Genomic DNA, 12,385 nt, shown 5'->3' on the forward strand with positions numbered 1-12,385 from the left:
TAAAGAAAATTGTCTGGTAATTATCTTTTTTTTCCTTTCAATGATCCGTTGTTAAATTTTTGCAATTTTATCTATATTTTTCGTTCTGGGTTATCTGTTTTTCTCTAATCTAGAGAGAATTTTTTTTTGGATTTAATTATAGGTTATTCTGTTATGGATCGATGAATCTGCTCGTTTTATGATGTTTAAATATAGGGATTATGGATGTAAATGTACAGAATATAAAAAAGTGGGTCGTTCTCTACCCAGTTTGCATTAATTCGAAGAAAACCTTAGCCGAGGAGGGTAGAATCAACGCTAGCAAATCATATGAAAATTGAAAATCCAACCTGTTCGGAGATTTACGATAGAATCAAACTCCCCTGTGCAATCGAGGTGATTTTATTGTGGTGTGTGTCTTTATTTCTGTTGATTTGAATTGATTTTATATTTTAAATAAATTTAGGCGGACAAGGCCTATCCACGCGATTTTATGCAAAGAGGGAGAGTGAGGGTTTTGTTGAAGAGGGAAGATGGGAGTGTCTGCAATCCTGCCATTTATTGGAGTGATTGATTGATGATTTTTTCCCTCAGTTTGCATAAATTGTTTTCCATATTACGTATTTCTCAGTTCGAATAATGATTAAGTGGTGTTTAGGTTTTTGTGATCTCGAGTTAGTATGGTAAGATAAATGTTGGTTTTATGCAGTCGGTTGTTAACTACGCATGTTGTTTAGGAAACTGTACACTATGTTTTTTGTGTTGCAGTTCATCTTTTACAAATTCTTTGAATGATAAGTTATGTTGCATTTGAAGTAGGTTAACTTTTTGCTTAATGAAGAACCAAACTAAATTTGTAATTTCTACAGAAACTTATGTTTGCATTTTTTTATCCAAACATGTTCGTGTCAATTGAAAATTTTCACATTTTCATGTCTCACTTACCATGCTTAACATATAGATTTGAAGAACCAATGTTGTAAACACGTGTCGATTTTGGTAAATTTTGTTCGATAAACAGAAACTGGGCATTAAGAAATTCTTCAAAAAATTATTTTATCTTGAAAGATGATTTGTCTGTCGAACTAAACTAGGCTGAATGCACTTGAGTTCATTACAATACCACATTCTAAACTAATTCAGGCCCAGTGTACTTAGGTTTCTAACAGTGGCTTATGGAATTCAGACAGGAATATGTTCTTTAAAGGGTTATTCTACTCTCATTTTCTGTTTTTTGGCGGTACCTGGTTTTGTATGTTAGAGTGAGATGCGTTGTGCTGCTCCTTGTTGTAAATGCAAGAGAATAAATTTTTGAGATGAGAAACTGTTGTCAGTCTCCAACTGTACCACATGATGCATTTAGAGAACGTAGTAACCCCTTGACCTTGTACATAGGAATCATACCACTGTAGGCGACCAATAGCCACCCATCTGTGCATGTCATGAGATACTTCAATTGTAACATTTCTTTAGCCGCAGAACTCAACCCATGCCTGGCTTTATGATTATTCATCTACATCTCATTAATTTTGAGATATTGCAGGGAAAGAGCTTATGCTTCACGTCGCAGAACTAGTACCTAGACATCCTGGTCGAACTAAAAAACTAGAGCCTGCCTCTGCCACTACAGGTGGTACTTCCAAATCTGGGAAGGGTGTGGAAAGAAGAAACGATAGTTTCAATTTAGCGAAATGACCATCTGTTATCTCCTATAGTACACGATTCTCGATTTTGTGTATGAACTAGAGAAGAGCACAAAATTGTGTTCGAATTTGCGAAATGACCATAAGTTGTTTCCTAGAGTATGCACTTTCTCAGTTTTTTATATGAACTAGAGAGCATAAAATTGTGTTCAAGAACTTCCTCACAGTTACTGTTTGGGCTTAACATATCTAGGCTGATTCGTATGGATACAAACAAAGTTTATATGTTTTGCTAAGCTTCTAGGAACAGACATCTTCTCTCCCATTTTTTTGTCCTATCTTCTATGTTTTGAGGTAAAATTGTATCGAAAATAGATAACTTTGAATTCAAATTTGCTGAATGGATAAGGTTGAGGGCTTGAACAGATTTTTAATTAGTTTAGATAACTTTAAATTAAGATTTATGAAGGAATATTTTTTTAGCATTTGTCGAATGTATAAATTGTATTAGAACTATTACTTCGTGACCAAGTGTAAGAGCACTATATTCATATTTTATTTTTTTTAATGGTTAATTATTTTTTAAGAACAATTATTGTATAAGACATTTGTTAAGATTTGAACCTAACTAAACCGCAAAAGCTAGCTCAAGGGGGAAGGTTCTCAGATATTTTATCCAACCGATGTGGGATAATTAACACACCTCCCTCACGTCCATGAATGAATATCGGGAACGTGAAGTTTACAAATGACTCAACTATGGGCAGAATGGGTGACCCAACTATGGGCAGTCCAACACGTAACGCTAGAACCTGAGTTCTGATACCATGTTAAGATTGGAACTTCAACTTAACTCAACTCCAAAAGCCAGCTCAAGGAGGGAGGATTGTCCAATACCATATATACAACTCCCGGGTATTTTATCCAACCGATGTAGGACAACTAACAACATTTGACTCTGATACCAATAAAGAAAACCCGTATGGACGAACATGTTATTACTGTGAGTCTATCATCCATTACAATTAAATTAAGTTACATGAACTTATCTAAATAGTAATAATATAATTATGCACATCAACCCAAAATTCCATACTCTCGCGCGCACACACATCTCCAACCATTTGTCATTGTAATAATGTCGGCCAAATGCCAAAAATAAATAAATAAATCCTATGCGCAATAATTTTTGGTTCTATTCTTGCATCAAACACGAATTTTATTATTGGAGATATTTTCAGAAGTTATGGCTAATGCAGCATTTGATGAGGTGGTGGAACCTAAAACGGGACAGTGTAATTTCCATTCAATGTCGGGTGGTTGGCCAGCCATGCCCATGCCAGGTTACTAGAACAATCTTTGTGTAAAATATTAAGCAGAATACATTTTCTGAATAAAAAAGATATATACATGTTATTATTCTAAATAAAATATTTCTATTGTGGAAGTATAAAAATAAAATATAAATTAGTAAATTGAGTAATGAAGGTTGGTATGCCAGCCCTAACTGGTGATCGATGTATTTCAAATCTATCTCCGACGACGACGTTGATCGATCGGTAATCGTCTTTTTCGTATTTAGTCAAATTTGGATAGAACTTTGACATAGTAAAGTATATAGGTATTATGTTCGATTGAAATTGAGGAGAAAACGAACAAAATGTACAAAATTTGTTGGAATAAGTTTATGTTTCCTCAATATAAAATTATTTTTTCTAAAACGACACAATTTATTTATTTTTTAATGTCAATAATCGAGTGATGATGAATGAAATACGAAGAGCCCATAAATTTGGCACACGAAGTTTCTCTTGATTTCATATATTATATTCATTGAAAAATCGGAGGCCCCTCTAATACATAGTTTCCTTATCGTGAAGTTTGCATCATAAAGATCGTCAATCAATTCCTCGAACCTACCATTTGTCACATCCCTTTAGATTATTTCGCCTGAATACGACGATAAAATGAATATCATTTCGTTACGTTGTAAGTTTTTTGTGAGACGACGAATCAACACTTCTTATATTTACAATAATAAGCAATATGTTTGGCATAAAAAATAATATTTTTTCATTCTGTCTAACAAATTTTTTTGTGAAACTATTTTGGGATGATCAAAATGAGTGAAGGGGCTTAATTGTTCATTTATTGGAATCCCTTTAATTACATGGGTGCATCGTTGGACTTTAATGTATCTTACGAGGAAAATGTACCAGATTTTGAGTTAGAGTTGCATATGATACAAGTTCAATTGCGTGTAAAATGACTCACTGCTGCGGATTCCAATTAATGATGGATGATGTTTAATAAGACCACAAAAGAAACTTTTGGGTGTCTGTATTGAAATAAAAATTTAAGGATTGATACAGAAATATCACGCAATTATTGCAATAATCATATCACAATTTAAAATGAAGTGGAAAGAGATTAATTTCTAAACACCCCGATGTGATTAAACTAATACTAAATCTTTCTTAACCTTTCACTTGTATATTTTGCCTACATAATTTGTAACGTCTCAATTTCATGATTGACCTTATTTTACCGACATGATTTGTTTTCTTTATATCCTCAGTCACATGCATCTTGAAAAACTTCTCACGCGTCATCCTTCTCTGAATTATCCAAATAAAACATGCTTAACTGACGCACCTTGTCACTCCCCGAGCCCAGGCCCGCGTCTGCGTGACTGCACAATGGGCTTCTATAGCAACTACTCCGTATTCGTCCTCGCTTTACGAAAATGATTAACCCAAATTGCTACGTATTCGTCCTCGCTTTACGAAAATGATTAACCCAAATTGCTATAGAAGTCCATTCTAAGCTATTATAAACTCATTTTAAATCTTTCATTTTTAAGATGTGGGAAAAGAGTATCACACACCTTGTTGGTATGTGTAGTACATATCAAGATTTTAAAATTACCTTAACTGTATAGTTTCGATCGGTTCTCATTCGCCTAAAAGCTTGTCAGTAGTGTTGGTCCCAAATGTGACATCTTGAGATAATGATATGAAAATAAAACATAAAACTGGATACCGAGATTTACATGGAAAAAACCTCTAAAATTATTAGAGTAATGAAAAAAATTCAACTATAATATTTTATAATATACAACCAGTTACTGTGTTTACAAAGAGAACATATGCTCTCTAGAGAACAAACACCTCACATCTATTATAAAAATAGCATTAAAATATATGAGATGAGATAAATGAGTTTAGAAAAGGGTGCTGTGATGCTTTGAATGATGAGAGGAAACACCTTTTTATAGGCGATCCTACTTGTCCGAATACATAAAATTTCATGTCTTTCGGCAAAATTTACAGCCAAATTTGACAAACATCTTACTAATCCAGACATCACATAAATGTCCATGATATATAGTCTCTAACTTAAGCATCGCAGATTTTTCATCAGAAACGTCCCGCACCCTTTCGACGACCATCTTGTTCGTGTTTTTCAGGTAACTGATTATAAGAAGAGATGGTCGATCGGAACACTCGGAAATCATTTACAGGCTGCCTCTGATACTGTCCACAAACACATGCACCAATGATTCAAGCCGACATATCACCCTTCAATGCCCCCCACCCCGTCTGTCTTCAACTTTGACGTGCTACCCAGTACGGGTTTCTTGGATATATTCTTAATTATTTTTTTTTAAAAATAATACTATATATAACAAGAGAGTATTACAAAATTTCGGTTAAACTGTAATGATCAACTGAATAAGATTAATTCAGAAATTATAAATCGATTAATTCAAAAAAAAATACGTTTTTCAATTTTAAAAGACAGTTTATTATATTCAATTCGAATTATTTTTTTTAAAATAAAATTAATCGAAATAACCATTTAAAAAAAAAAAGTGGACTTCAATTGTTATTTTCGTAGGTTTATAATTTTGAGTAAATATTGGTCCAAAATTTATTCAATCGAGTGACGAGTAGCTAAAAAAAAAAAAAAAAAAAAAAAAACAAAACTTGAGCATCAAATTCAAGTGTCTTGGAACAAACATGTCAAACACTATAGCAGATCTTTGCTAAGAAGAAAACAAAAGTGTACAAGACAAAAACTTTTTCTTACACGCATTCCTCAGCAAACCACCAATTTCTGTACAAGAAATCACGGCTGTGGAGCTTTCAAACCATTTGAAACTCAATCACAACAGATCGGACATCGTATAAGCCCATTTTCATTGCAATCAGGACATTTATGAAAACCACATTCGTGCTCGACTCCGTCTTCGTCGTAATCGGCCTCGTAGTATATTTTACAGCTCCCCGAACATGTCTCACATGGCACGAATCTTACATCTCCACAAGCTGCACAAATGTTACCACTCCCATTACCTCCTCCCCCCCTATCATCTACAATTTCACACCTTTCGAGTATTTTTTCGAGCTTCCCCTCCTCGTGCAACTGCCGTATTTCCTCAGCCCCACCGATATAATTTGTGCCGATGAAAATTCTCGGCAAGCCACAGCCACCGTATCTGTCCCCTAACAATTCTTTCAACTCCTCCTTGAACCCTGAATCCATGGATACGTCTCTCTCATCAATCTTGATGCCTAATCCCTTCAAAATCATTCGAACATGACAGCAATCCTCGTATGTCTTTCTCACGCCTCTTAGGCTCGTAAAATACACAATCGCCTTGTCTGTACCACGTTGCACGAACTTGTTACCCAAGCCAACGCTATTCGAATCCTTCTCGTCTGATGCTTCCAATGCACAACCTAATGGGTGGAGGTAAAATGGATTTTCACGTGGGAGCTGCTCTTCTAGTGCCTTTCTAAATGAAGCGATCACTTCAGGATCAAATTCAGATACTATTGAAGTATCGTTCGAGTTCGAATTCGAGTTCGAGTTGGAGTTGGAGTTAGAATTGGAATCACTATCGGCCAAATCTAACCACATTGGCTCAGGCGAAGCATCACCTTTCTCCTTCACTTTTTCGTGAGTTGGTCGATCATAAATAAAAGATAAACTAGAGTTAAACGGAAGGTGAAACGAAAAGCTACGAAACTTATTACCCGACCTAAGAGGACTGTTGTCCTCAAGGCCCTCCATCATTTCCCAAGCATTGATCGTCTCCGGCTCACCGGGAGGGGTTCTAATGGGAGTTCTAGGGACGATCTTCGGGATTTTCCCGTCGATCATTTTAGACCAAGTCTTGGCCTCAATCATCCCCATTTCAAATTGCTCTCTGGTTGCCTTTTCTCTATCAATTCCCCTACTTTCAGACACTGACTTAACATCATCAACACTGTGATCTTGATCCGAATAAACATTGTCGTCGCCATTGTCATCGATAATATGATCCCGAATCGACGGATCAAGCCTCAAAGAACCCAATGTGGATGAAGTAAGAGCCACCACATGGTAGCTATCCCCCGTCCCTCGAGAATGGCGGCGCGAGTGAATCGAGTAGCTCCGCCTTTCGGGCGAATACGGCGCCTTGCAATTATGGCATACTTTTTCTTTGGACGAAGCACAACCCATTTTCCAGATTGAACAATCAACACCAAAGCCAGGCAAAAACACAAACTTTTACGAAATGTACACGCACAAACACACACGATAGTACATGTAAAGCACCTCGAGCGTCGGGGCAGAGAAGGAATTGGAGTGGACTAGCGGAACACTCTCAAATGACAGAGCTGTAATCAAAATGGATTTGCTTGGGGATTCCAAGATTGAAAAAAATACAGAAATCTAGCAATAAATAATTGGGAACAATTTTTGCCTGCTTCTCTAAAATATTACAATAGCTAATAACATAGTTCGACAAAAACTGAAAATTGGGTGTAAAACTCTCTGCAAAACAGGGCACTGGGTGACGGATTCTTCAAAGAACACCAACTCGAAGCCCGTAAAATCATCTGTCAGATAAAGACACCAAAATCCAAACGGTTGGTGGAAGATTAACAAAACGACAACCTTTGGATAAAAACGATCCCTGATTTCAAGAACAGAAAGCTGACACCCGCAACTCTTTCACAGCAAATTTGAATATGGAGAAAGAATAAAACAAGAGCACGATTACAGAGGGAAAAAAGGACCCTTTTCACTAGCTTTTGCTTCACCAAAATCTCTCTTTCTTCCCTTTTCTTTTAAGTTTTAATAAAACTTGGAAATGGATCAAACTTTACAAGAAAACATTCAAGAAAGGATTTCAAATCGGAATGAGCGGCACACAACAGCAAATTCGAAAACTGAAAACTCTTGTTTAGGAATGGAAATATGTTACGCTAGCTTTTAATGGGTAGTGTGAATTAATGTATTATTATTGTATGCGCAAAAAAGTTATGGAGGGGAAGAAAGAAGTCGGCGACTGCGGGAATTATTGCTTGAGTGGCTCAAACTCCGCACATATGTACGCAGGAGTGCGCACGCACGAACATTATGGCATATTCAAACTTGAAAAATTAATTTTTGGGGAAATTGCATATACTACCCCCGTGATATCCCGAGTTGGCATAAATCTCCTCGTGAAAAATTTATCATCTAAAAACTCCCTGTGTTTTTTAATGTCCAGCTCACGCATGCCAACCATGCTTTTAGTCAAACAAAATTTTTTATTGTCCAAAATATCCCTCCTTAAATAATAAGTTCAATTATTTCAATTTCAGCCTCCGCCTCCTAATTATGGTTGGGTTGCTCCGAACTTGCAGAATTATGCAGCAAATTTCTCAAATTTAAATACCTATGCTGCAGCTCAACCTGAATATCAGAGACCAGCTCAAAGTATTCAACCAAATATATATCCTCCTGCCGTGCTCGATGCTACCAACACTGGCTGGGGTACTCCACATGCGAACGCTAGCATGGGATGGGGGAATCCAGCACCGGCAAACTCAAATATGTACATGGGACCACCTATCCAACCCACAGTCAACACAAATTCCGGCTGGCTTGCTCCCACTGGAAATGCAGGGGCTAATGTTCCAGGACAGGTGCAGGTTCTCTGGGCCCCGTTTGGGTTGCTCCGGCAGTTCAAGGTGCAATACATGGGAATGGGTGGGGCCCACCGAGTGCTAATTCGTGTGCTCCCGCTCCTGTTCAAGGGTCCACTTCGTTCGGCGGTGGAGGCTCTAGAGGTTCTTCTAATAAGCGAGACACTTCTTGGGTTTTGGTGGTGGCAGACCTTGGGGATATCTTACCTCAACATTTGGATTCATAATTTTGGATCAATCTTGGGTTTTTAAAAGGAGAAAATGCAGAAATCGAGAAATGAAGAAGAAGAAGAGGTCTTCTATTTCTATATCGAACGAGGGCATTTTAGACAAAAAACCTCATAAAACAATGACAATTCGCAACTTTACGCGCGTGTCGTATAAACCATACTGGCGAGGGGGCGTGAGCTGGACATTAAAAAACACAGGGAGATTTTAGATGATAAATTTTTCACGAGGGGATTTATGCCAACTCGGGATATCACGGGGGTAGTATATGCAATTTCCCCTTAATTTTTTACATTTGTTTTTTTTTTTTTTGACAAGAATTTTTTACATTTGTTATAATATATGACAATAAATATGTGTTGTTTCTTTCCATTCAAAGTGAACATCTTCCAAAGTTCTAAACCATAGCTAAATCCAATATATTTTTTTTAATGTATTTACATTTTTTCTTCAATATGTGTCGTACCAAATCATCTTTAAAATACGAGTAATAAATATTGAAAAATATTGAATTTGGATTATACAATGAATGATAACGGAAAATGACTCGATCATATGCGACAACGATCACTTATTATATATTGGATGAAGTAATTCCAGATCGTGTTAGAGATATATCTCACAAATCAATTATGTGAGACAGTCTCAAAAGAATTTTTGTGTATATTTTGACATCACCGAATACGATTATGCTAGGAAAATATTTTTTAATTCATAGGTAAAGATGAGATAATTGGTGAAGAGGATATCGCATATAGATTTTTCCGTGCGATATTTATTCACGAGATATAGGGATTTTATTTCAAATAAAACTTAGGACTTTATTAGTATAATATAATGTCTGAATTCAAATAATGTTTTAGTGTCAATCTCCAATGATTCGCAATGTATAAATTAATTGTTTTAGGGGAGTGGAGGACAAGAATTTCATAATGTATAAAATATTTATGCAGGGAGAATTAGCACATACTTACGGCGGTCAAAAAAGGTGATTTTCTTGTAATAATAAATTGAATATTTAATATGGTGTTTTGATACTCTTGAGACAAATATGAAATGATTAGGTAGCCACATTAATTGAATAATTATATTTATGTCGTTGGAGCTTTCTGAAGTGTATTAGGTTAGTTGTGAATCGTGATGTAAAGGGGCGAGAAAACATGGTTCTTGCCAGCCCTGGTCACGCTTCCTGTAAATTTCCACGTAATTCTTTTTCGTGCTTTTGAGTTTGGGTTTGAACTTTGTTAATTTATTTAGGACTGGCGGCTTGTCATTTTACCAAAACTATAGTTGATGGTAATGCTGCAATTCAAATCTTTTAAACCGCATAGTAGCACAAGCACTATGGTTCGATCGCTCTACCAAGCAGAGACAATTATTGCACCTAACAATCTCCCTACTCTCTTTGCAATCAATGAGAATCGAACCCGTGACCTTGGCTCTGATATCAATTGTAGGACCGAGCGTTTGCCGCTTTACCAAAACCTATAGCTGGCTGCTGGTGGTAATGATGCAATTCAAATCTTTTAAACCGCACATCAGCACAAGCACCACGGTTCGATTGCTCTACCAAGCAGAGACAATTATTGCACCCAACAATTTCTTTGCTTAATTTTTATTCATTAAATTAAGGATATAGATTTTTACCTACCTTTAATATTAGAGTAGATGTCATGTAAGCCAACTATTGGCTAGAAAATATATTGATTCGATTGTAATAAACAATCTTTATTTTAATATAATGCATTATTTCATGGTTTATTATTTCTTTATCTGTACACATGTGATCCACATAGATAAAGACCTTAATTATACTTTAATACAAATGAATCGTACTCCGATGTTGAAACTCATTTGTAAACACTGTATAATCTAAATTCGTTCCTAGTCGATTCAGCCACCTAAAACATGGATAAAGGTCGCTTGAGCGTGAGACTATCATTTGTGATGCTGTGTACTGCGTTTCTTAGTAAGGGTATAAAGATGTTCAAACACGCAGATGAGTAGTCATATGATGATTGTACCGAACTATCCCCCTAGGACATTTCAAGTGGTTATCATTCATCGATAGGATAAGTCTGTGGTTATGATTGTACACCATTAGTCCTTACGACCGGGACAACACTGAGGCTCTATATGCTAAGGCTATGCTTTGACTCGTTTACCGACTCCAGAAGGGTCATCAGGTGGCAAGATTGATTACAGTTGCGACACATGTAGGATCCAGTGCATTGTAGTCTGGAATTCATCGCTCACCTACAGGTGTGGATATCGTGTGTGATCTGATAAAATAATAGTGCATGGAATATTTGGCCAGAGTATGAGATATACGTTAGGGAATGAATTCTCCAATTGTACATGAGATGCCACTATTTATTCTCAAAGATGTGTCACATAGTTATTGAATCTTATGCAACCCTCGATGAACAAAGATTCGATCAGGATATATGAGATGAATGGATCGTGCTGTACGTTAATCATAACCGACTGGTTCTTGCAGGCACTATCAAGTGATACATAAGGAATCATGAGGCGAGGCAACTAAACGCTCTTACTATGATTTGATGAGTTTAATCAGAAATATAATTTCTGGCATTCTTATAATCAATTGTTGATACATAGAATGTGGCAAATTAGGACAAGCCTGAGTAAATGATTATGTCCTGAATCATAAAGAGTTGTGAACCCACGACCACAAGGACTGGGTTATTTTGTCTATGTTGAGATAATAAATTCAAAGAGTTGAATTTACAGAAAACATCGAGAAATAAATTCAAGGAGTTGAATTTATAGTTAAATTAAATTCAAATGTTGAATTTATAAAGAATTTAAATTAAATGTAATGAGTGTATGTATAATGGGCTTGTAGGAGTACAATATCAACATACAAATTATTAAGGTTATCAATTAGATTTTAAAAGATTAGTTAATTAATTAAACTAGTTGGACTAGAATAATTAATTGATTAAACTCAAATATTTAATTCAAGTATTGGGTCCTAAGCTTATATGTGTGTATTGGGTTTAGGGTTAAGGAGAGTTATTCCACTCATAATTTCGAAACCCTAGCCTCCAAGCCAAGGGATTTTCGAAAACACCTTCCCTCACTCTCCTTGTTTTCGGCAACTTCATATCAATTGAAGATCTGAGCTGTCAACCCTTTCTTCTATCTCAACGTAAAATCCTTCTAAATTTCTATTACAACTTAGAAGAGGAACAATATAAGTCCTAAACTTGATAGAAAGATTGAAGAAAGGAGCCTCGAAGAAAGATCATAGGGAATACATCAAGAGCAATCTCCGCTAATCCCGAAATAGTTGGAGGCAAATGAATATTTCAGTAAAAGTTTCAAACACCCTATGAATGTTAATTAAAACCATACGAGTACTCAAACAATAAATTTGAATGTCAAAATTTAAAATTTTCATTGCGTTTGGACACAAGTAAACCCGATTCACAGCACCTAACTCATCTGGTCCGACCCACACTCGAACTGACCGCCCAAGGCCAGGTCTATATTTGCTTGTTCAATTATGGTTTTGTTCGTAATTTTTTTCATCAATTTTTGTAT

At 36.0% G+C, this 12,385-nt stretch overlaps 1 protein-coding gene and 1 pseudogene across 1 annotated transcript; one reads left to right on the forward strand and one right to left on the reverse strand.

The window, feature by feature from the left end:
* Positions 1-1,848, forward strand: LOC140841514 (signal recognition particle 19 kDa protein-like; annotated as a pseudogene).
* Positions 1,849-5,611: 3,763 nt separating this feature from the next.
* On the reverse strand, positions 5,612-8,023 carry LOC140840514 (uncharacterized protein At5g39865-like). The gene has a single exon (XM_073207697.1). It carries the CDS (start codon positions 7,131-7,133, stop codon positions 5,787-5,789), a length of 1,347 nt encoding a protein of 448 aa, XP_073063798.1. The 5' UTR covers positions 7,134-8,023; the 3' UTR covers positions 5,612-5,786.
* Between the last annotated feature and the right edge of the window lie 4,362 nt (positions 8,024-12,385).

This window comes from Primulina eburnea, chromosome 9 (assembly GCF_022965805.1).
Source record: "Primulina eburnea isolate SZY01 chromosome 9, ASM2296580v1, whole genome shotgun sequence".
Lineage (NCBI taxonomy): Eukaryota > Viridiplantae > Streptophyta > Magnoliopsida > Lamiales > Gesneriaceae > Primulina > Primulina eburnea.

Bases quoted from the DNA above. Each gene is read 5' to 3' on its own strand.
- LOC140840514 (XM_073207697.1), bottom strand. From the start codon at position 7,133: ATGGGTTGTGCTTCGTCCAAAGAAAAAGTATGCCATAATTGCAAGGCG.